General features: G+C 41.0%; 2 protein-coding genes across 5 annotated transcripts in view; one reads left to right on the top strand and one right to left on the bottom strand.

The window, feature by feature from the left end:
- pola1 (polymerase (DNA directed), alpha 1) overlaps positions 1–10,430 on the bottom strand; it is an 80,573-nt gene extending 70,143 nt beyond the window's left edge. The window contains 13 exon segments of the mRNA XM_079661817.1: positions 279–353; positions 432–545; positions 757–869; positions 1,170–1,342; positions 2,892–3,051; positions 5,026–5,182; positions 5,273–5,368; positions 6,989–7,051; positions 7,182–7,297; positions 8,193–8,270; positions 8,378–8,474; positions 8,980–9,095; positions 10,266–10,430. Coding sequence (XP_079517943.1) covers positions 279–353; positions 432–545; positions 757–869; positions 1,170–1,342; positions 2,892–3,051; positions 5,026–5,182; positions 5,273–5,368; positions 6,989–7,051; positions 7,182–7,297; positions 8,193–8,270; positions 8,378–8,474; positions 8,980–9,095; positions 10,266–10,332 — 1,425 coding nt within the window. The 5' untranslated portion in view covers positions 10,333–10,430.
- A 1,265-nt stretch (positions 10,431–11,695) lies between these two features.
- On the top strand, positions 11,696–26,276 carry pcyt1ba (phosphate cytidylyltransferase 1B, choline a). Of its 4 annotated transcripts, none has more exons than XM_079662146.1 (8): positions 11,696–11,936; positions 16,801–16,900; positions 18,786–18,902; positions 19,004–19,155; positions 20,767–20,845; positions 20,936–21,078; positions 22,450–22,638; positions 24,490–26,276. In XM_079662146.1, the coding sequence occupies exons 1-8, from the start codon at positions 11,865–11,867 to the stop codon at positions 24,712–24,714; spliced, it is 1,077 nt and encodes a 358-aa protein (XP_079518272.1). In that variant the 5' UTR covers positions 11,696–11,864; the 3' UTR covers positions 24,715–26,276. The 4 variants fall into 4 exon arrangements, with proteins under 4 accessions (XP_079518272.1, XP_079518271.1, XP_079518270.1 ...); XM_079662145.1 differs by lacking the exon at positions 11,696–11,936 and adding an exon at positions 14,016–14,168 and having other exon boundaries at positions 24,496–26,276; XM_079662144.1 differs by lacking the exon at positions 11,696–11,936 and adding an exon at positions 14,016–14,168.
- The last annotated feature ends 196 nt before the right edge of the window (positions 26,277–26,472 follow it).

Genomic DNA, 26,472 nt, shown 5'->3' with positions numbered 1-26,472 from the left:
AGCATCACATTGTATATGCGCTGAACTTCACCTGGATAGGAATTTTTCCGATCATTTTCCTAGGAGTTCGCAAAAATGTGCTTAAAATGCATGAACATTGTATAAGATGCATATCAGGGGGAAAAAAAGAGGACTTTGAGAAGGGGGGGGTTTCAATGTATACTGTTCCCTCATTGCAAATGTCTACTACTATTTCATTGCAACTGGTGAAATGTCCTCAAATGTCTTCTAAAAAACGGCCTGGACCTAAAACCACAAGATGAGATGCGTCCACTCACAGAATATCTGACTTCCAGGTACTCGCTCTGAGAGGGAATGTCGGGGATTTCAAAGGCGTAGCTCTTCTCCACTTTCTGCAGAAAACAAGCCAGAGTTACCCACACATCAAACCTTACATATCTCTACAGTGTGTGAGCAGGGTCAGCGCTCACCTTAGATTTGAATTTCATGATCCTGAACTTCTCAGAGAGCTCGTTAAACTCCTGATAGACGTCCATCATTCCCACGGGAGAGTCGGACACCTCCCCGTTCTTTGTGTTCACTTTCTGTTGATGAAACACAACCTAAACAGTTGAAGACTTCACCAAAACATATGTTTGTGAACTGATAAATAAGTATCATGTTACCACACCTTGTAACACAGCAATAAGAGCAAATCTGTTTTACTACAAGTGATTTTTGTAACTGTATAAAAAGCGGAACACAACGTATTGTTTCCATAACATTTTGGCGGGAATGACAGAGCGTGAAACGTACATATTCCCTCGGCAGGAGGTACATGGTCCTCTCGATGTTCTTGACGGAGACGCAGCAGCTGACGTGAGACTCTGCAGACTCAATCCATACTTTTCCAAAAAGGTACACCACACCTGGGCCAAGGAGCAGGAGGTCAAATGTCAGGCAGTGCTCTAAAACTTCACTTTACATCATAACGGTAAGCTAAGGTATTTATATTGCACATTTTCAGACACAGAGGCCATTCAAAGTGCTTCACATCATCATTAACACTTAACAAGAGAAAGGAACACAGTAAATAAACACAATGGAATATCAGATTCATGCATAAAAGAGATTAAAAACAACAATGTAAATACGCTAGGTGGTAAAACAAGTTAAAAGGCTTCTGGGTAAGCAGATGGAATAGTAGTGTCAGTGTCAGTATGCTTCACCTGGTTGGCTGTAGGCGTCTTCGAAGGCGTCTAACCAATAGAAGCGGAAAACCTGCTCCCCGTCCGCTCCCTCCACCAGCGGGAGTTTGCTGGAGTCGACCTGCACCTCCACTTGAGCCTCGCTGACCCCTCCTTCCTCCTCCTGACCCCACGAGCTGCCCGCCCTGCTGGACCTGGAGGAGGAGAAAAAAGAGGCTAAAAAAGAAGCTTCTATGGAAATAGGTTTAACAGGTTGGCCCCGTGTGTGTTTTAACGCTGCTATGGACAGTCTTGCTCTAATGCACATTCTCAAAGATATTGAAGTGACTGTTGTTTTTCTATATATTGATTGTTGTGCTTTTATTTAGGTCTTAATGTGTGCATGTATATAAATGTGTCTTTTGATTGTGTATATTTAGGATATACATATTTGCATACATATTTTATATATATATTTGTTTTTGTATTTGGGATTGTGGGAAACGGTATTTCGATCTTTCTGTCTCTCTGGATGTTTTTAAACGCTTTCAAATGGGGTTTTCAAATGATATTTATTTGGTAGTCATGAAAATCTGTTTATTTATTTGATTGTCTAATGTATTAGGTTTGTTCCGACTCTTTTGCAGGGTGGGTGTATGTTTAAAACAAATGCAAATCAAATGTGTTTTTAAAAACAGGGTATATGCAGAAATCCTGAAGTCAAATTTAATACCTTTTAAGACCTTTTTTAAGACCCTTTCCATACATTTTAAGACCTCATCGCAACTTTGAGTTCTAACCGGTTACATTGGCAACACACTTTACCTCACATTTACTATATTGATTGTAAGATAGCAAAACTAAACAGAGTGCAGACAGACTACTGAAGCCTCCTCTCCACATGAACTTCAACCTCTCTGTGAAGGTCAGGTTTAATGCAGTATGCTGCTTTGTTGCTTCTGTAGACTCTGTGCTCTTTCATTCCAGTAAAACTCCTCAGAAACCATTAGAAACCAGTATTTGACCAATAAACAAAACAATTGACAAAACTTTGAACTATGAAATATATTAAACTTTGGTGAGCTTCAGCCGGTCAACATGTCCGTTAAAGTTTAAATCTTCCGTACAAAATTAGAAAAGTGCCGATCAGAGGTCTTCTTTGTTATTTATTGAGCTTTAAAAGAAATTGAAAATGATCTAACCCCCCCCCCCCCCCCCCCCACAGAGCGGAGCAAGGCAACGAAATTTAAAATAATAAGCAGCATTTTACGCTGCGCTATGCATGGGGCCGCCTTGGGGGGTTTCCCGACATGTCGTTTCAGTAAATTAAAGGGTGTTTCATGTTGTCGTTGCGGTGGACCTTCTTAATACCTTGGAAAATGCCGTTTAATACTTTTTAATAGCCTTAATTTTCGCTAAATTGATTTATCAACTTTTAATACTTTTTAAGACCCAGCGGACACCCTGAAAAATCAAATCTCTCTCTCTGTACACACAAACTGACAGACTGACAATAAAGTTGACTTTTTCAAATCAAGATTCAACGTTGTTCTTGTCATATGCACAAAGCTACAGAGTAGAAATGGCAATGGCATTCTTCTGACCTGAGCTCCTCCAACAGTGCAACAGATATAATAAAATACAAACATGTAAATAAAAATAGAGCAAGAAGTCTCTATGAAGTGCATTCTAGGATTGAAGCAGGACACATATCTATATGTCCTGAAGCTGTAGGAGCAAACAAAGGAAACAAAGCAGACTTACACTAAGACAGGATCCTGAGGCTCTGCTTTCGGCTCCACCTTCACTTCAGCAGCTTCAGACGGAGGCTCGGGATCATCTTTAATCGCAGGCTTCTCGTCCTCAAGTCCGACCTCCATCGGCTCGTCAAAGTCCACCTCATCGAACCCCAGAGCGTCGTCCGCTGAGAAACACATCGTCACAAAGAGGTGAGTGTATGCTTGTTGCTAGGATCAAGAACATGCAAAAAGCTAGTTGCATATAGAGCTGCAGAGATAAGTGGACAGCTATCTTAAATCTTAATTAGTGATGTTACGTTCACGAATGATACGATTCCTTTGAACGGCTCTTTGGCACGAACGAAGGGAACCGAGTCATACTTGGTGAGAGCCGTTCTTTTTATCGCTGGTTCACTGCCTGCCATAAATCCACTCGCCTTCACGTGAACAGTGAACAAGCTTGATTTTGTTCCCCAAGTGTATTCCGTGAAGACCTGGCCCTACTCTGATTGGTTAGGTTTGGGCAGGAGTGTCTCTGATTGGTTAGGTTTGGGCAGGAGTGTCTGATTGGTTAGGTTTAGGCAGGAGTGTCTGATTGGTTAGATTTAGGCAGGAGTGTCTGATTGGTTAGGTTTAGGCAGGAGTGTCTGATTGGTTAGGTTTGGGCAGGAGTGTCTGATTGGTTAGGTTTGGGCAGGAGTGTCTGATTGGTTAGGTTTAGGCAGGAGTGTCTCTGATTGGTTAGGATTAGGCAGGAGTGTCTGATTGGTTAGGTTTAGGCAGGAGTGTCTGATTGGTTAGGTTTAGGGAGGAGTGTCTCTGATTGGTTAGATTTAGGCAGGAGTGTCTCTGATTGGCTAGGTTTGGGCACGAGGAGTGAGATGTTGTGGGTTCGGGTTAGCCAATCAGAGGCATAGTAGGCGTGGGTCTAGGGCTGCATTTTATTTATTTTTGCTTGCGATAATAAGTAGGCAAATGAACTCAAACACGTTATGTTACAATTCTTTTGCTGCTTGCTACAAAAGGAAAACTCGCGTGGCTCTCATGTCAGGGGTACTTGAGTGATTGAGTGATTGACAGCAAACCACCAATCACAATCAAATTTCCAAAGCAAACGGACCCCGTGATTAAAGGTAAAAACACTGAATAAAGTCGTTTCATGTGTTTCTCCAGTTCGGCGCTGCTAACCGAGCTAGCTCAGCTTGTTGCTCTGATAACTTAAGACCCAGACGTCCGTGACTAAAATCCTTCATCCGGTTAAATATAGTTAAAAAAATACCAATTGTATAGCATTAAAGTTCAAGAAAAATATCGCAATGTCAGTTTTGTTCAATATCGTGCAGCCCTACGTGGGTCTTAACGGAATACGCATGAGAGAGAGAAGTCATAGCAAGTGGTACAGGTAGACGACGCAGCAGCATTTGGATGCACTTCCTCAAAAACATAGGCAATGAGAAAGCGGAGTGCAACATTTGTAAAGCCAAAATATAATTTAAAGCAGGGTCAACAAACGATATCCACCACCACTTAAAAAGAAAGCGCTCGGAAAGGAACGGAGCCATGAGATCATCCGGCTCCCTTCAAAGAGCCGCCATTCCCATCACTAATTTCCATCAACACATGGAATGAGAATGCTGTTTTCCGCCTCCCAAATATGAAGATCTCCTGCTTTTCTATTATATAATCACAATAAAGCAGTGCTTCTCAAAGTGTGGTCCGTGAGCGCCCCCTAGTGGTCCGTGAGTATATTGGTAACATTTCAGATTTGAAATAAATAAATGTAAGTTTTCCGCACTCTCGCGGGAATATCTCCGCAATGGAGCGAGGTTAAGTTTCACTTTGGATTGCATGATATAGCCCAGCACAACACCTTCATCACACATGTTGCCACTTGTTTGTAGCATTTTTAGGCGATTTATAATCTGTTCTAGAAAAACGATGTGATTTTGAATATTTGTGGAGTTAGGTGGTCCGCGAGTGTTTTTTTATTGGTTAAATGGTCCTTGGTATGAAAAAGTTTGAGAAACACTGCAATAAAGTGAAATGCTTTAGGTGTTGGACTTTCAAAACATTTAAAGACATCACCTTGGAAAAGGAATGGAATAATGTTTCGATGTATCAATATTCAAATGTAAACCCTAGTTTTCTGTCCGTCTCACCTTGCTCTTCCTCCATCTTCTCCACTTCCGCCCCCTTCTTCTTCACAGGAGGAGCTGATGAAGAGGAGGGGAGGCGGGATGAAGGTCTGGGGGTCGGGTCAGAGGGCGGCGGTCTGATGATAACCTTCGCCTTCTGCCCGCTAGCTGACGGTGACTCCTGGTGCAGAAGAGACAGATAGGTGAGAAGAACTGAATCCTAACATGTGATGAAGTTCACAGATACTTCATATGGAAGCTCACAGGATACCTTTTGCTTGATGGAAAAGGGATTCATGGGGGATCCCAGGGACTTCTTCTTCTTCTTCAGAGTGATCCCTGGAGGAGGAGCGAGAAGAGACGGTTTCTGGGAAGACGGAGGGAGAGAGATAAATAAAGAAATCCAGTGAAAACAATGCACAGTGTCTCAAAAACTAAAGTCATTAGTTGCCGTTTAATTGTGTTGACATTCAGCCATGTCTAGACCAAAACAGGCAAAGTTGACGTGCAGTGTGTTGCCGGGAGCTTATAAGGATTTATCCACGACTTTGAAAATGTTTAAAACATAAAACGGTTTTAAAAAGTTATTGTTTTAAGGAGGTGACGCTACTCAGCCAATCAAATCGGTGCAGTCAGTGAATCAGCACGATAGATACACAGTCTCACACACAGTCACACACACATAGTCACACACAGTCTCACACAGTCACACACACAGTCACAGTCTCACACACAGTCACAGTCTCACACACAGTCACAGTCTCACACAGTCACACACACAGTCACAGTCTCACACACAGTCACAGTCTCACACACAGTCTCACACACAGTCACAGTCTCACACACAGTCACAGTCTCACACACAGTCACACACAGTCACAGTCTCACACACAGTCACAGTCTCACACACAGTCACACACACAGTCACAGTCACAGTCTCACACACAGTCACAGTCTCACACACAGTCACAGTCTCACACACAGTCTCACACACAGTCACAGTCTCACACACAGTCACACACAGTCACAGTCTCACACACAGTCACAGTCTCACACACAGTCACAGTCTCACACACAGTCACACACACAGTCACAGTCACACACACAGTCACAGTCTCACACACAGTCACAGTCTCACACAGTCTCACACACAGTCACACACACAGTCACAGTCACACACACAGTCACAGTCTCACACACAGTCACAGTCTCAAACAGTCACACACACAGTCACAGTCTCACACACAGTCACAGTCTCACACACAGTCACAGTCTCACACAGTCTCACACACAGTCACAGTCTCACACAGTCTCACACAGTCACAGTCTCACACACAGTCACAGTCTCACACACAGTCACAGTCTCACACAGTCTCACACAGTCACAGTCTCACACACAGTCACAGTCTCACACACAGTCACAGTCTCACACAGTCTCACACACAGTCACAGTCTCACACACAGTCAGTCTCACACACAGTCACACACACAGTCACAGTCACACACACAGTCACAGTCTCACACACAGTCACAGTCACACACACAGTCACAGTCTCACACACAGTCACACACACAGTCACAGTCTCACACAGTCACAGTCTCACACAGTCACAGTCACACACAGTCTCACACACAGTCACAGTCTCACACAGTCACAGTCTCACACAGTCTCTCACACAGTCACACACACAGTCACAGTCTCACACAGTCACACACACAGTCACAGTCTCACACAGTCAGTCTCACACAGTCACACACACAGTCACAGTCTCACACAGTCACAGTCTCACACAGTCACAGTCTCACACAGAAACAGCAGTGAGTAATTTCTGGACCTCTTTGAAATGCAATTGAATACCCCTGCATTATAGCAGCAACAACAACAATAATAATAGGAATAATATTTGGGAGGGGGGGCGCGGTTGTTCTTAGGTGCTCACATTCCCACACTTTGAAAACCCCTGCTCTAGACGATTATGGTACCAACCTCAGAGTGCAGGTCCTGTAAGATGTCTCCCAATAGGTCATCTTTGGACAGATCCACGTCTTTCTGCAGGACATACAATCATCAAATGGTCGACTCAAAGACAGGAGACATTTCTTTTCAGTAAAGATCCAGACAAAGCAAACTCAGGGACATTTTTCAAAGAAGCAGGTATTTGGTGTCAGAAGCCACTCACCTCAGTCGGTCTCTTCACATTGCTGTTCATGAAGAGGCTCTTGATGGTGTTGGACTTGGCGACGACAGATTTCTTCATATTTTTCTTTGAGGCTGCTCCTTTGGAACCGGCCTTTCCTGCAAACAAAGCATTTTCACACAAACATCACTACTTGGTCAAAGCTATTCACTGCACACCGCCCCACTCTCACAGTACACATACTTGTATTCTAACCTGTTATGCTCTTAACATTTTTTTACATGACCATATTTTATTCAATATGCTCCTTAGATCACAGACAGACAGACAGACAGACAGACAGACAGACAGACAGACAGACACACAGACACACAGACACACAGACACACACACAGACAGACAGGCACGCACGCACGCACGCACGCACGCACGCACACACGTTGCCATTGACAAGTGAGAGCTATGCGCACGCAGTCGAAAGCAATGTTATGCTCTGAGAACTGAACCCTAGGCTCAAACTAGTAAATGTGAAGATGAAGAATCATTTCAAAGTGACGGACACATAGGATTAACCTTCAGCAGCGTTTTGATCGTTTTGATGCCATTGAACACGACTTTTGATCAGAACAACAGCTAAGGTAAGAAGCTTCCTCCGTGAAGCTACGTGTTGTGATGTCTGTTTTCGCTTCCCCTGTCGCGAGTGCTCAGTGATGATACTAATATTTCTGGAATCCGTGGAATCTCAGCTTGCTAATCGATATCTTGTTTGTGCAGATACGATAAGTAAGAAGGGTATTTAAGCTGTGAGTTCTGTGCTAAGTGCGATGGCATTTTTTCGCTCAGGGCTCATTTAGACGCTTCTCGTGAGACTTGTGTTTTGTTTCGGTAAAAATGGTTCGTATCGTCAGGTAGCTGAGTTTCTTCCCGTTAACTGAGTATGACACATTAATAGTTTCATAAATGTTAAGAAGCCCTGAGACACAGTTTAAAAAAAGCCCCGCGCCCCCAAAGTGTGCTATGTAAATGATATGTTTGATCATTATGAACGTTTACCTTTGTTGGTTTCTACCACATCATCGTCCAAATCATCGTCGAAGATTTCTCTCCCGTCCTCCACGTACCCCGTCCCATCTGAAGAGGAACTCTCGCATTAGAACTCCAAAACAACTCAGTTAAAACGTGTTATTTTTTCATATATCAACATACTCTGAGGGTGTAAACAAGCGAATGAGACTCACCGTCATCAATGATCCAGTCGTCCTCTTGTCGTCCTCGTACCATCTCAGAGTACTGCTGCTCGTCCATCTCTTCGTAAACACTGGAAAACTTTTCCACCTGGAAAACATGAAGACCTGTTAACCCTAATGTACGAAACAAGCATGGCTGAATAGATATCAGTAACATTTCAAAATGCACCTTTAAATGCTTGATAACAGCAGAGAACCTGAAACGATTGCATTCTTACAATATTCAAGTTTTACATCAAATGCATTACAATTAAAACTGTTTTCTGTCAAACATAACTCTGCCACACGTGTTGAAAGACAGTGTCAATTGTGTAACCATATAATTGTATTTGTATATTACCTTACTGTTTAATTCAGTACATTTTAATAGGACAACGGCTCATTTTGCGTGAATCTTGATGGACATATCCTTGTCTGTACAACACGTGTTTTGCTGTAATGTATATGTGTTTGCACGTACATATTATGACTTATATGTGCACGTAGTTGGCCAATAAAGCTGATTCTGATCATGTAAAGTCACATTAATAAAGAAAACATGCACCTGTAAATGAAAACGATTAAACACAGATGTTTACTGTTAAGTGCCTCACCTCATATTTGATCTTCTCGCCTCTCTTGGCTTTCTTCAGTTGCTCCAGAGCAGATTTCCTGCCCGTCTTCTCCTTCTTCTCTCGTCTGGAGCGAGACATGGCCAGCCCTCCAGCATCTGAGGAACACACACACACAGAGGTGGAGAAAGTACTCAGATCTTGTTCTTGATTAAAAGTAGAAGTACTCAGATCTTGTTCTTGAGTAAAAGTAGAAGTACTCAGATCTTGTTCTTGATTAAAAGTAGAAGTACTCAGATCTTGTTCTTGAGTAAAAGTAGAAGTACTCGGATCTTGTACTTGAGTAAAAGTAGAAGTACTCAGATCTTGTACTTGAGTTAAAGTAGAAGTACCAGAGTGTAGGAATACTCTGTTTCAGTAAAAGTCCTGCATTCAAAATGTTCGTCAAGTAAAAGTAGAAAAGTATTAGCATCAAAATATAGTGAAAGTAGAGACAGTAAAAGTAGTCATTGTGCAGATTGGTCCATTTCAGAATAATAGATATGATATGTTTTATAATGATCGATCATGAAAATGTTCTCAAAGCTGGTAAAGGTGCAGCTAGTTTGAATGACTTTGTATACTGCAGGGTAGCTGGTGGATTTACTCCAGGTGGAACTAAAGTCTGATTTAACACTTGATTATATTTCACATCATTCATCCACATCTGTAAAGTAACTAAAGGTATTAAACAACTGTAGTGGAGTAGAAGAACACTATTCACCTTTGAACTGTAGTGGATTTGAAGTACAAAGTATAACATCATTAAATACTCAAGTAAAGCCTTAGTACCTCAACTTAAGTGCAGTACTTAAGTAAATATACTTAGTTACTTTACACCACTACACACAGACATGACGACCAGGAGCCCAGCTTGAAAGCACAGGTTGCAGACATTTAACTTAACAAATACTCCAATAAAGTCACATTTTGCTTTTGTATAAAGACAAATACATGTAGGCATTTTGATAACGCTATCTAATTATTGCTATAATGGATTCAGAAAGTGCTTAATGTTACACACAGCGCCAGAAAATGACAGGTGGCTAACTTAAATACAATATCTACCTTACTCTATGACCGCTTTTAAACCTTAGTAACACAATAGTCATGTAGCAAATTGTGGCCTAGTTTAAAACACATTCATGCACTCATTAAAACACACACATTGTGAACGGCCTTAGCATGTCCCTTGTTATGGATTGACAAAAGTAAGCTAATGTTAGCTAACTCTCCCTGTGTGTTTTAGCTAAATTAAGCTAGAATTCAACTCGATAACAAGAACTCACCGCCGTCCAGAGCATCGGGAGCATCAGGAGCATCCATATCTTTCTCTGGGTTAGAAACCGGAGCCATAACTTTAATAAATCTTTAATAACTTTGACGTTTTGCTCACTGACTGGCAGGTCAACACAACAACAGCACACACCGCCCGCCAAATCTGCTTCCCGGGGAAAGTCATACACAGGAAGTGACATCACGAAGCTGTAAGCCAATTAAAAGTAGCGCTGCCATCTCCACTCTGACCACAGGGGAGCAGTGTTGGTCCATCGTGTTGTTTAATGCACAAGATTCAAAAGGTATGTAAACTGTTAAATATTATACATATTTTATTAATTCATTCAATAAAATAGATACATACATTTTTTAGTATTTAAATGTATGTTCATTTTTTATTTTTGTATGTGTATTTATTATTATTTCTACGTTCCTTTCTTCTTTTTATTTCATATATGATTGTATTGTTTCCTACACAGACATCCAATGAGGCAGATTGTATCAATGCATTTCCAGATATAAAATACACACATAAAGGCAAACACATTAATAAATAAATAAGGATTTAAAAATGAAATGAAATATTTTTTATATAATAGTAGAATACTGTACATATATACACTGTATATACATGTAAACATACATATACTAACATATCATTTGGACATATAAAACAATGCTTTTGACCCTGGACGTGTAAATTATGCATATATAACAATAATACAAACATAATAATGACACATAACATGTATAAAAACACCTTTAGGACACACCAGTTTGTATAGCCTTGAGAGGCATTATCCTTGGAGTTACCTTACCTAAAAACTAATCAATCTTATATGTACCAAACTTGTTTACAGACATGTAATACACTGAGGTGGTTTCAGCACTTGCTTTTCCTCTAATTGGCTTTTTCAGATGCATGGATATAACAAAAACATTGTTTCCATCAGAATAAGTCTTGTCTAAGGTGCCTGTGGTGACGCCCTGCTGTTTTCAATTTCCAGGCAATAACACCACCAACTTTTATTTTTTAAGTCAATGCCTGTGATGAAGCTCGTTTCCATGGACACCGGTTGGCACAATGGGCTCCTGTCCCAGATTGGGGCCACAGCGACATACAGTGAGGCCAACAAAGAAAACACAAAGCGGGTTTTGTCCTGCGTCCCTGCAGCCTGATTTGGCTTTTGTGCCATAAATAACTGTGGTAATTCATGAGTGAAGACCTGTTCAGTGAAGAGGGATTCTCTGTGTCATTTCGGTGACTTTTGAAGTTGTTTTTGCGTTTCATTAGGTTTTAACTTTTATTTTGAAACACATTGTTCACTGTTTGTATTGACGCTACAAGTTGCACATGCATGAATGGGGTCCTGCACTGTAGTACAATAGGGAGGGTTGTAGGTCTGCTAAATGGACCGTGGAACAAATTGTCGAAGCTCATCAGCGCTGAGCAGCTGATCTGTCTCTGCACAGTGGACAGACAGACAGACCGGCAGACAGGCAGACAGTCAGGCAGTAAACTGCTGCTGCCTCGGACTGAAAAGAAACCAGTCATAGAAGCGAGTTAACACTTTACTTACTTTACTTATTGTTCGGTTTTTTGGATTACGATGGTGAAACAGCGACGCATCAGAGCGCATTCCTGTTGCGCGTCTGTTTGTTGCAGGAGAGGAACACAAACGGTAAGGATGCAACTTTCACTAGCCTACATTATTCTAGTCTAATCGGTTACTGAAAGTTTGCCAAAAAGCTGGGGACAACAGAAAAGAAGTAGCCTTGTTTAGTATGTTAACAATCCTATTGAATGTGCAAAATGCACACTCGGATGCATCAGACTCTCGCAAATGAGTGTGATTAGACGATATAACGATAGAAACTAGATACAAGAGACATCGAACAATATTAAACCATAAATAAATGTTATATAAAGCTGAATCTTGTTTCCAATATCAAGATATCTTGGTATTTTTTTTACAAAACCTCATAAAAGCAGAATCTAAACTATGTGTGACTCTCAAATACTCTCCATTCTCCTCTCGGACTAATTGCATGCCCGGCCAGTGAATACTTCTCAGTATCATCTCACTGATGGTGCTATGATCCTCTCCACCAATCCTCTCCTATCTCACTGCCTCTCTGTTGTATCTCTCCTCTGATTGGTCCTTTTCCTGGAGCTCTCTCCTCTTTTCGGTCGCCATGGAGAGAGCTCATCAGCTCTGTGCACAAAGATCGTGTATTCAACACAATGAATCACTCACAGACACAGGAAACAATATAAGATGTATTGTATAGTTAGCCCATAGCAATCTTTAATAGCCGGGTCGTTCCTTGCATTCGGTGCCATTTAGGTCCCCACCACATTATATCATATATTTTGTATTTTAAAGGTCTAATGCTTATTTTTTAAAAGGTTGGTTTTAAATGTGTATACCATAAAACAACAATGTTATTTAGCCAGCACAAGTTGTCCAAATTGCTCTGTCCCCAATCATGTTTGCTCAACTTCTGTATCAGATATACAAAAATAAATCAAACAAATACAAACAAATTCTACATGTTTGTCACTGTTGTACCCTTTTGCTAATATTCCTCACCAAATTGAAATTGTTGTTATAATTCATTTGTATTGAAAATAAAGTGTGTGTCCCCTGTTTGAATGTCCCCCCTGTTACTCTGATTTGAATCCCTCTGGACACGCCCCTTTACTATTCTACTATTTGTATGACTCAAGAAGAAGAAGGATGCATTTTGAGTGGGAAAATCATTCAATCACTATGCTCATCTTTAGTGTAAATGATCATTTGCTTTACATTTAGAAAATATGGTGAATATATTACATATATGTTTCTGTTGTCACCAAGTGCTAGCTTGATTATCATCACACATGTAGCAATAGCCAAGTTTAGCATAAACTGTCCACCCTGTTATCGTCCACCCTGTTACTATTTTTCACAGTAACAGGGTGGACACACAGTAACAGGGGACATTTAAACATAATATCCTGAGCGTGACCAAAATATTTTTCTTATACTTTAAAAAGCCATCATTCAGATTAAATTAAAAAAAACATGGAAAATGATGTTTTTTATTTTTGAATACCCTAGCTGAAATGGCACCGAATGCTAGGAATGACCCAGCCCTTGTTTTTTAGACAGCCGTCAATGCTTTTGAACATCTGCAGCATTGAGGACAGATGTGCAAGGAGGGGTGTGACAAAAACACAAATCTATCAGTGCGCTGCCAATATATCAAACACCAACAAATACAAGAAAAATGCACGAAAAGGTCAAACAAATAAGCAAACACACACACTAATACACACTGAGTCAGGCAGGTAAACAAGAATACATTATAAAGTGAATTATTTTTGTATATGTGTTGGTGGGCAATATCACATTACAGATGCACTGCACATAATAGCATCTCCACTACATTGTCTTTTGGCCCTGTCATTTTCCATGTCATTCTTGCAGCATCTTTTCAAATGCAACACTTTCAGTCTTTTGTTCCCTCCATGTTTTTCAGGCTCTTTGCCAGATGTGTATACTCTAAAGGTAAATGTAATCAACTTCTACACTAGTGTTGTACCCTGGAGGCTTTAAAAGAAACATATTTGCAAGAAAACCCAGATTACGGCAGAATTCTTTATTGTTATGGTCCTGAGAATTAGCTTCAGAGTGATCCCTCCGCTCCTCTGTGCAGCAGGGCATCAGAGAGGAGGAAGAGGAGGAGAGAGAGAGCAGGGAGTGGGCGGGGGAAGTGAGGAGGGAGAAAGAGACACAGGGGTGAAGAGGAGGAGAGAGCCAGCATCTCTTACTGATGCTGAGTCACATTACAGAGGGACCAAAGCCACATCCCATGAGTCTTTGGGAATCATGGAGGAGCTCGAGCACACCTGCCCTCATCCACGGACGGTAGGGCATCCATATTTTTCTGTGTTTTTATGCAGTGTGTGTGTGTGTGTGTGACAGGGAGGCAAACAAAGGCTCCTGCCCCCTCCCCTGTTACGAAACAGATCCTGTCTTTAGCTGGGGGATATGCCCAGACTGCTGAGTGGACAGCAGTGTGAGTTGCCAGAGAAGGAGGGGGTTCACACAATGGACGTGGATGCTGGGGGGACATTGCAGCAGGAAGGATAGTGTTATTCCTCATCGTGTCTCCTCATCCCTTCCCTCCATCCTCGTCCTCACTCTGGGTGTAATCCCTCTTAGGCCAGATGTTCTCTGCTTGTGCCAGAGCGGGCTTTACTGATAGGCCTGTGTGAGTTTCCCCATCTGCTCTGTGCTGGTGTCAGCCAACCCGAGGAATGAGGGTGCATCCTCAGTATCTCCTCCTGCATCCTCAGCATCTCCTCCCTTGTTGTTGCTATGATGGCTAGCATTGTTTACCGACAGCTCGCAGAGAAGCGTTTAGCATGACCGGACAAAATGTTCAAATGCGATCTGAAAAGCAGGGGAAACGTGTGCAGGAAAGACGGATGTGAAATCCATTAAAGGAGTCTCAAATTGAAAGCAGTGTTAAAAAAATAAATGTCAAGCTTAATCTTGCGGCATCTTTTCAAATGCAGCATCCAGTGTAGGAGTTTGAGGCTCTGACCAACACCTAAATATGCCAGACACAGGTTATTGAACCAACATTGAATCCACTGCATCTACAGTTTTGTACCTCGGTTTGTTTTGAACTCAATATATTTGCATGAAAGTCGGGATGAGTTGAGTTGATCATGAGAATTAGAATAAGCCACTCCTCTTTTCCCACTGGGCCCAAAGCATCATGGGTGCATCCTCAGCACCTCCTCCATGATGCTTTCTGTTGCAGCTCTAATAGCTAGCACTGGATACCCACAGTTTGCAGGGAAATGAAATGACCGAACAAAATGTTCAATCTGAAAAACCAAGGGAAGCATGTGAAGCAAAGCGGATGTGAAAGCTGGTCTCATATTTAAAGCTGTGTTAAAACATTAATGCCTTCTGTCTCCTCCTGCAGCTGTGACTCTTGCTTTCATATATTCTGTACTTGCAGGATAGTCCTTTACATTGCTGCCAACACTTCTGATTAATCAGCGATTCATATAATGAAGTGAAACAGCATTTCATCAACCTCAGCTGACCAAAGCAAAATACAGAAATCACCATGAAGTATTACACATTATAAGGAAATATTTAGTGTATTTGTTTATAAAGCACTTATCAAACAGAAAACCAAAGTGCTTCAGACAGTTAGCAAAGAAAATATAGTAAAAATCTACGATAAAACAATCAAAGTACTAAACAAACCACGGACAAATCGTACAATATCTAAACACAATTGAAACTTGAATCATGCAAGATAGTCTCATGTTTTATGTATTATAAGGGCTAAGCAAAAAAGGTCAGCGAGACAGCGACACACACACAAACTTTCGGGCTTGGCTTCGCTGTGTCTCGCTGTCTCGCAGATGGCCACTGGGCTCACAGGGGGGGGGGGGGGGGCAGGAGCTCCAACAAGCCGTGTAGGACAGAGAGTGATAACACACATACTATACAGAGATGCTGGATGAGAAACCAATGTGAGTTAGGAACATTGAACAATATCATCTATTTTAGTCGACCTCAACAATGTCATTTAATCTTCCTTGTCATCATTCCCTGTCAGAGGAAAGTGTTATATGTTATTCTAAAGTTAAAAAAAACACATGCAAATGTAAAAATTTCAGAAAACTGAGAAAGAAATTTGAAAAAAAACGCGATCAAACTCATATTGTTGATCATGAAGATAAATGACTCTCTTTGTCAAAGGAGTGAAAGAAAGCAAGGTGAAGCTAGGAACATATTCTAAACAACGCCACTCAAAATATCAAACTATCCCTTTCTCTGCACTGTTATTAAAAGCGCTGATTTTACATTTGCCCGTCTATGTCCGTGTTCCCCAGTCTGTCTGTTGCTGTTCCTGGAGGATGCGATGACGTGGGTTTTCTCCGTTGTCCACAGAGACTGAAACTGTTTCCATTTTATTTTCATCCTCCTCTCACACTCCCACTGCTTTCTGCTCCGTGCACACTCCCTGTCACATCCAGTGACTATACCCTGCAGTCAACAGATGGCAGACAAAGACACATTTTCCAGGCGTTGCAACACTTTAACCTTGATGTAGCACTCGACAAGCACCAACCGGCATCATCTGTTATCCGAGTCGTCCTTGTCTGCCTTTGTTTCTTTGTCGCTGCTTCATTTACATTCATTTATGGGTTTCCCCCCGTCCAAATCACCACTGGATTCACATCTTCAGGTTATTCTTTCCTTTGAATGTTACTCTCGACAGCTCTGCCCACATTGTAATGCACATAGAAGTAGGCTACATGTCTGCACACATGATCAATAACATTGAGTGCAGCTCTCCTAAATATGGATCATGCATCAGCTTCGGTCAGGATAACCTAATGGAGGTCACTGTAAATGTGGAAAGGGAGACATTAAGTACCACAGAAGGGATGGGGGGTGGACACCCTTCACAGTAAGACACATGAGCTGCATTATATATATATAACCCCGTCTCCTTCTCCTCCAGACTCTGACAAAGCCGGCCATCTTTGCCAGGGAGAGCAGTTGTGATTGTCGCGCCCCTCATGAGAAGCTCACCATCGCTCAGGCCCGCAGAGGCACCCCAGGTACAGGAGAGCATTTCATTTAGCTGACACCTTCATACAAAGAGACTCAGTGTGTCCAACCATAAAGAAACAAACTAAAAATAGCAAGAATCCTGCAAGGACGTTAGCTACAAGAGAGGTCATTGTACTGTAAGTGCTAGAGAGAAGGCCTCCTCCTGCCCCTCCTTCTTACAGCTATCATCTTTATCTTCATTATATGCATTAATTCTCCCTTTCTATAACTACATTAGCAACTGCTTTTGCTATGTTTTTCTACTACTATACTGTGACTTTACTTCAACTACTGCATCCACTATTTACTATGAAGTTACTCCGAATATCACAACAACTACTTTTGCTACTGCCATTACTGCTACTACTACTATTACACTTTTGCTCATCTCTTTTACCAGAACTGCTAATCCTGATGGCCCCTGGTTCTCAAGAAACAAAAACAATAAGATATTACAATGAGAGACTTATTAAACAAAACAACTAGAAAGAGACAATGCAACCACTAATAAGAGGCCAAACATAACTACAACGGGACACATAATGACCACAAAGATCTACAAAGAGACACCAACTGACTACAAAGCCACACTAAGAACTACAAAGAGACACTAAAAGACTACAAAACCACACAAAGAACTACAAAGAGACACTAAGAACTACAAAAAGACACTAAAGGACTACAAAGCCACACTAAGAACTACAAAGAGACACTAAAAGACTACAAAGCCACACTAAGAACTACAAAAAGACACTAAGAACTACAAAAAGACACTAAGAACTACAAAACCACACAAAGAACTACAAAAAGACACTAAGAACTACAAAGAGACACTAAAAGACTACAAAGCCACACTAAGAACTACAAAGAAACACTAAAGGACTACAAAAAGACACTAAGAACTACAAAGAGACACTAAGAACTACAAAACCACACAAAGAACTACAAAGAGACACTAAGAACTACAAAGAGACACTAAAAGACTAAAAAGCCACACTAAGAACTACAAAGAGACACCAAAAGACTACAAAGAGACACGAAGAACTACAAAGAGACACTAAGAACTACAAAGAGACACTAAGAACTACAAAGCCACACTAAGAACTACAAAGAGACACTAAACGACTACAAAGAGAAACTCAAAACTACAAAGAGACACTAAGAACTACAAAGAGACACTAAAGGACTACAAAGAGACACTAAGAACTACAAAGAGACACTAAGAACTACAAAGAGACACTAAAGGACTACAAAGAGACACTAAAAGACTACAAAACCCCACAAAGAACTAAAAAGAGACACTAAGAACTACAAATAAACACTAAAAGACTACAAAGCCACACTAAGAACTACAAAAAGACACTAAGAACTACAAAACCACACAAAGAACTAAGAACTACAAAGAGACACTAAAAGACTACAAAACCACACAAAGAACTAGAAAGAGACACTAATAGACTACAAAGAGACACTAAGAACTACAAAGAGACACTAAGAACTACAAAACCACACAAAGAACTACAAAGAGACACTAAACGACTAGAAAGCCACACTAAGAACTACAAAGAGACGCTAAGAACTACAAAGAGACACTAGTCGTAAGACTACGAAGCAAGACAATAAACCTACAAAGGGACTTAAAGGACTAAAAAGAGACAAGAAATGGCTTCCAAGAGACACAAAGCAATTACAAAGAGAATCCAAATAACTACAAAGAAACACAATAAGACTACAAAGACACATTTAAAGGATATAGGAAAAGAGCATGAACAGACTATTAAATAAAAGATACTCAACATGACTGCAGACATTTAAAGACTACAGAAAGAAGCAGAATGACTCTCACCGTGATAAGGGTTAGTTGTGATGTGTTGTACTCGTGTGTGTCTTCAGTGGACCGGCCCGTCAGAGTGTACGCAGATGGCATCTTCGACCTCTTCCACTCGGGGCACGCTCGTGCTCTCATGCAGGCCAAGAACCTTTTCCCTAACACCTACCTCATAGTAGGAGGTACACACACTCACACACACACCCTTAAATCCTCCAAATACCCCCTCCAGATTTGTGTCACAGTGATTAATTAGCGTGTGTGTTTTGTGTGTTTGGCTCAGTGTGCAGTGATGAGCTGACCCACAAGTTTAAGGGCTTCACGGTGATGACGGAGTTCGAGCGTTATGAAGCACTGAGACACTGCCGCTACGTGGACGAGGTTCTGAGAGACGCTCCCTGGACTCTCACACAGGAGTTCCTCGAGAAACACAAGGTGTGTGTGTGTGTGTGTGTGTGTGTGTGTGTGTGTGTGTGTGTGTGTGTGTGTGTGTGTGTGTGTGTGTGTGTGTGTGTGCCACTGGGCTCACAGGGAGGGGGGGGGGGCAGGAGCTCCAACAAGCCGTGTAGGACAGAGAGTGAATACACATACTATACAGAGATGCTGGATGAGAAACCAATGTGAATTTGGAACATTGAACAATATAATATATTTTAGTAGACCTCAACAATGGAAATATGATCAGTAGAAATGGCCATGACATGGGACCTTTAAGAGTCATTGCAGCATTACCCATAATCCCCTCTGTTTCAGCACTGTTTCCAAAGAGCTGATTCTCTGTCTGTTACTTCAGATGAAAATAAGGAGCCCCTCCCCAGGCCCCTCTGAGAGAGATTTGGTTAAAGAACACAATGGAGCTCTAGGAGGAGATTCAGGTGATAAGGGGGTGGGGGGTACCTTGGTTGCTGATTGGCTAATGGTTACTCAAGCCAAAAAATCGTTATGACATCATAAAGTGGCCAAAATCTGATCAGCTCATTTTCAGACAGGTTTTTATAGAAATGGATCAAAAAGAGAGAATCTTTGTTCCTGAAACTTTCAGAGTCTCTTTCCACAGAGGGGACACATGTTGATGTAGAAGAGACATGGAGAAGAGGGGACACATGTTGATGTAGAAGAGACATGAAGAAGAGGGGACACATGTTGATGTAGAAGAGACATGAAGAAGAGGGGACACATGTTGATGAAGAGACATGAAGAAGAGGGGACACATGTTGATGTAGAAGAGACATGAAGAAAAGGGGACACATGTTGATGTAGAAGAGACATGAAGAAGAGGGGACACATGGTGATGTAGAAGAGACATGAAGAAGAGGGGACACATGTTGATGTAGAAGAGACATGGAGAAGAGGGGACACATGTTGATGTAGAAGAGACATCGAGAAGAGGGGACACATGTTGATGTAGAAGAGACATGAAGAAGAGGGGACACATGTTGATGTAGAGGAGACATGAAGAAGAGGGGACACATGTGGATGTAGAAGAGACATGGAGAAGAGGGGACACATGTTGATGTAGAAGACACATGAAGAAGAGGGGACACATGTTGATGTAGAAGAGACATGAAGAAGAGGGGACACATGTTGATGTAGAAGAGACATGAAGAAGAGGGGACACATGTTGATTTAGAGGAGACATGGAGAAGAGGGGACACATGTTGATTTAGAAGAGACATGAAGAAGAGGGGACAGATGTTGATTTAGAGGAGACATGGAGAAGAGGGGACACATGTTGATTTAGAGGAGACATGGAGAAGAGGGGACACATGTTGATTTAGAAGAGACATGAAGAAGAGGGGACAGATGTTGATGTAGAAGAGACATGGAGAAGAGGGGACACATGTTGATGTAGAAGAGACATGAATAAATGGATTTTGCAGAATAGGTGACCTTTAAGAGTCTTTGTTGAAACGTCTGGCACCGTTTACAAAAACGACCTGGGATGAGACACCTGTGTGTTTATGACCCAACCCTTGTCATGTACTACTTTAAGTGTTTATATTTTGTGCCAGAGTTTTCTGAGTCATGTCCTTTCATGTTCCTCAGATCGATTTTGTGGCTCACGATGACATCCCGTACTCCTCAGCAGGGAGTGAGGATGTCTACAAGCACATCAAGGAGGCAGGTCAGTGTTACAGGAAGATGTTCTGTCTTCTTACAGTAAAATGTACCTCGAGCAGTTTGAAAGCTTTGTGTTTCTATGTGTGTGTTTCAGGGATGTTTGTTCCTACTCAGCGGACAGAAGGCATCTCCACATCGGACCTGATCACCAGGATCGTCAGAGACTACGACGTCTACGCCCGACGCAACCTCCAACGAGGATACACGGCCAAGGAGCTCAACGTCAGCTACATCAACGTAAGAGCACCAGCATGTCAGGGTGTGACTTTTGTAGCTGCCGGAAATGAACTCAAATGCTTGACAATTGACAAAAAAGCTGGATGTAACAGTCTTTACTTCAATAGGGGTCAAATGTTTAAAAAAGCCGACGAAAACAAAGTAACAAAACAAACACTTGACTCGGAAAGTAGAAGGACTACGTAGGACCAAAGCTTGGTGAAAACTGGGTAAATGTACTCACTGTGACAAGACAAAGTGGTAATGATAATTGGAGCAACACCAAATGCACAAGTGAGCAATAATAATGAGGTTTCTTTTAAAATGTTACACACAATATATCCAGCAAAAAAGACACTGGAACGATTTGGACTTGATATTGAATATTCCTGTACATTTTGTAATCTACAACTAGAGACTATTGGCCATTTATTTTCTGAATGCTTGTATTGTAGAATATTGTTGGTGTGATGTAGAATGTTTTGTTAGAAGAAAGACGGGACAAAAGGTTTAACTCAAGGACAAAGACATTCTTACGTACTTCAGGGATGCAGATTTTGTCTTTTTGGTGCAGTTAATTGTATTTTTAGGGAAATTTCATATCCATAAAAAGAAATAGGCTGACTCCAAACCACATTTTGTACTTTTTCTATCAAGAATTTAAACAATATATTAGCAAATATAAAATATAAAACTAATTTGTTATTTAAAAAATATTTAATCTGAAGTATCAACATGTATTTGTCTTTCCTTTTTTCTTTATTTACTGTAATGTCTTGTTGCATGAGGAAGGGTTATTAAGAACAGGTGAACCAATCAGGGCGGGGCAGGAAATCACAGAGGCGACGAAAGGAAGTGAAGCCACTAGATTCTGCATATCATCATCTCTCTGTATGCATTATATGTAATTTAGCAAGAAGTATCCATAAAAGATTATTTTAGCATAATTGGTATGTCATCAAAGGTCCTTAAATATTCAGGAAACATTCTTTAAAGAAGTGTCGGATAATTATGAATATCTGGAAGTAATGTTCAGGACTTATGTTGGTTTAAAAACATAATGAATAAAACATTTTATGGCAAGCAACATTTTAATGGGTTAGAATACGTTTTAGACTACTTTACGAAATCTCAGGTTACAAAGCCTAAGATTTAGATTTTTTCAGGGATCTCAAAGCTTTTTTAACAATTCATTTTCCTCACCTCTGCCTCCCCTCAGGAGAAGAAGTTACATCTTTTGCTTACATAAACACATTGTACAGTCCACAGTCAAAAAGAGCAGACAGAACAAAGCAACACAACCAGCAGGACTAGGACACATTGGTTGGAATACGTTTTAGGCACTAAGCTTAATAAAGATTCAGATGTAACTATTTATTTTCCTCCCCTCAGGAGAAGAAGTACCGGCTGCAGAACCAGGTGGACCGGATGAAGGAGAAGGTGCGCACGGTGGAGGAGAAGAGCAAACACTTTGTCTACCGGGTGGAGGAGAAGAGCGCCGACCTCATCCAGAAGTGGGAGGAGAAATCCAGAGAGTTCATCGGAAACTTCCTGGAACTGTTTGGACCCGACGGGACCTGGGTAAGTTACTCTTCTTTAATAAAGGACTCGTTACAGAGTATTCCTACACTCTAGTACTTCTACTTTTACTCAAGTACAAGATGTGAGTACTTCCCCCACCTCTGGTAATAACATCTATTCAATGTAAAGTGCCATTTAAAGGTACTAGTCAGGTCTAAAACCACCAGAGTCAGGGACAGTTTCATTCCACAGACTGTTAGACACCTGAACTTTGAAACAATATCTGTTTGCAACTTTTTTTTAAAACTATTTATCTTATATTCCAAGGGCCACAAACAGAAAAATATACGAAGGGCTGGGCCACTCACTAGAGGAGAGGTTTATTGCCTCATAAGTTAAGTTATAAGTCAGCACAATCAATCAAATATAGGTAAATGATGCTTGATACTTGAATTCCCTCACAGATATCCATGGGGTTTACTTTATTTTGTCACTAAAAGTGTACAGCAGAAGCCTCAGTTTGTTAATAATAAGGAGAAATAGGAAGGGTGTATTTCAAACTTTCTTATGTTAAAAAGTTACTTGGCTTTTCTTATCAACTAAGATTTGTTAGAAAATGTTTTCAACTTTGACTGACTGAATATATTTGAAAAGTGGTCTTATTAACACGTGAATACTACTGAGCGATATATTTGTACATATATGTTCAAGAAGTGCAATATAAGACAAACACAGGTTTCATTTGTGGGCCGTATTACATTATACTTTTTGAATTTTAGAGCACAAAATCAGCTGGAAACCTCATTTCACTCATGTAAAAGCAAAACTGGCTATATTGGTTAAAGCCAGACACATTCTGGACCACAACTCATTGGATGCTCTATATAACACTTTAATGTTGCCATATCTAATTTACTGTGTGGAGATTTGGGGAAACACGTACAAAACCAACCTACAGCCGTTATGCACATTACAAAAAAGGGCTATAAGAGTTATCAATAATGTTGGATATCTTGAACACACTAATGTATTATTTTTGAAGTCACACATGTTGAAGTTCATTGATCTGGTTAAATTAAAAACGGCACAAATCATGTACAGAGCAAGACATAATCTACTTCCTAGGAAATTAAAAACATTGTTCGTAGACAGAGAGGGTGGGTATAATTTGAGAGGAAATCTACTTTTTAAACAACTCAAGGTCAGAACAACTCTGAGAAGTTTGAGTATAACAATCTGTGGGGTGATTTTATGGAATGGTTTGGAGCAGGAGTTCAAACAAAGCACAAGCATCATTCAGTTTAAAAGGATGTACAGAAACACTTTTTTGAAAAACTATGAGAATGAAGAGAGGTGATTGAAGATGAGAAATTATTGTATATGTATGTATAAATGTAAATGTATGTAGAAATAACTTGCATAGTGATTTAAAGGACAATCATAGATAAAGTAAGGGGTGGGAATTAATAAGCATTTGCTTCCTCCTACTCCCTTTCGGACACATATGATTTATTATTAATATGAAGACTTTTTTGTTTTTTTTGTTGAATACAGATATTACCATGAATGTGGGTGGATACTGTATTTTAACAATGCGGTATTCTGTTTTTCACATTTGTTATTTTTTTATTTGTTATTTTTTAATCCGTTTGAAATAAAGAAAGAAAGAAAGAATTTGCTGAGGGCCGATTCAAAATGGTCCGCGGGCCATAGTTTGGACACCCCTGATATAGACTATTCTTGCACTATTTCTATTTCTATTTGCATTTACCTGTACTATGTGTTGTATTGTGTTGCACTGTTGGAGGACCTAAGATTTACATTGCCATAACTACACTCATGTACTAATGACAATAAAAGCCTTGAGCCTTGCATTGAGCCAGCATTGACTGTGTTCCTCCCCCTGTATAGAAACAGGTGTTTCAGGAGCGCAGTGGACGGATGCTGTCCTACGCTCTGTCCCCCCGAGGGTCTCCCTGCAACAGCCCCCCCCGCGAACTCTCCCCCCTGCGCTCCCCGTCCCCCCCCTGCCCCCCCGCCCGCTGGCACAACGCACGGCCATCGCCCCCAAACTCCCCCAAAGGAGCGTCGGCCTCCATCAGCAGCATGAGTGAAGGGGACGAAGACGAGAAGTAGACACACACACACACACACACACACACACACACACACACACACACACACACACGTAGACGTATACACACATTTCACTCACAGTACGCTGCCTGGGAACTGCTCACACAGACACACACAGACACAGACACACACACACACACACACACACACACACACACACACACACACACACACACACACACACACACACACACACACACACACACACACACACACACACACACACACACACACACACACACACACACACACACACACACACACACACACACACACACCTGGCTGGATACTGAAACACTTTATCCTCAAGGAAGTTGCTAGAATGCAAAGAAGAAGGGGATCATGGGAAATGAAGTTCTGTGCTGCAGAGCTAAGAAGCCATCATCGCACAGGAAGAAGAGGATTTGCAAGAAGGTCCAGAATGCTTTGCGGCATCTTTCAGGAGGATTAGCTTTTTGTGGAGAGACTGTCCGACAGCCTTCATGGCACCACCTCACTGTCCTGTTCTGTTCATTGACAGTTCTGTCACCACTAGATGTGAAAAGACACAAAAACACTGTGTGTGACGTTCAGCTCCACATCGACAGGATTCATCGCGGGCCCATTTAGTACTTGCTGAACTGAGAGTTAGGAATTAAAGACTGCACGTCGTAGATTAGCAGAGGTGAAGTGTTGGCACTAGAACACATAATCAGAGGTAGTTTGCACCCTTTAAGCATAAACGGCTGGCGAGGAGAATGAAACCAGTGATCCATGACTCTTTGTTCCCACGCCACTAAAACAGATAAAGACTAATCATTCAGAAAATCATAGGAAGTTAAAATCAGCCTGCGGGATTAGCAGTGTATCCAAAAAGCTCTGAGTTTGGGAGGTGGTTTTTATCACCTCTGTTGTACAGCTTTGTTTGAAATCAAACAATATAATCTAAGTAGTGAAGATCAAGAGTTTTGAAATGAAAATTAAAGAGGTCGGTCTTAAATTAAACACTAAAACAAGCCTCTTTTGATCCTTAAAACTTTATTAGCTTCTTGAATGTAAACTAAGTCTCTGAGACTAGTAGAGAGTCATTATAATCACCCTAATTTCCCTAAATAATCACATTAGCACACACAAATATCACAGGTATTAGAGGAAACATTTGTGGATGTTCAGCCCATGTATCATTTGAAGGTTTGCCATGTTTTATCTCTCAATGTTTAGCAGACATCGTTGCTCTTTGGATTTTGATGTCAGCTGTTCATCAAACCCGGCAAACTTGGAGATGCAGCCTTTCTCTCGGACTCTGAAGATACTTGAAATAAACAATAAGCCCTCCAGGTGAACTGTCAGCAGCCGGATCATCATGTTTTTAGTCGCTAGATGTACGTAATAACTCTTTTGTTTTCTCCAATCATACAATAAATACTCTAATGCAATGTAGAGACCTTAACGTCCTGTACGCACTACATGTTAATCTGCACTATATGTACAAACTTTGGGAATGTGTGTCTTTTTTTATCTTTTAAATCTCAATGTTCAAACGGCTTGATCTGTAAATAAAAAAATCTATAACCAAACGTGAATTGAAAGTGCATTTCGTTTTTTTATCCAAACAAACTGTGATGATTATAGATACACTCCTACCACAAGGTGTCGCCACATAGTTGTGACCTATGTTTAAATCCACATGTACGGGACCCGAACAAGAGCTCTTGATTAAAGAGGGCTAAGACTTTAGCACGGAGCACGAGTCAGTTCATTAATAGACCAACAAACAAA

Source organism: Notothenia rossii (assembly GCF_949606895.1).
Source record: "Notothenia rossii genome assembly, chromosome: 12".
Taxonomy (NCBI): domain Eukaryota; kingdom Metazoa; phylum Chordata; class Actinopteri; order Perciformes; family Nototheniidae; genus Notothenia; species Notothenia rossii.
This window is presented reverse-complemented; position numbering and strand designations above follow the sequence as displayed.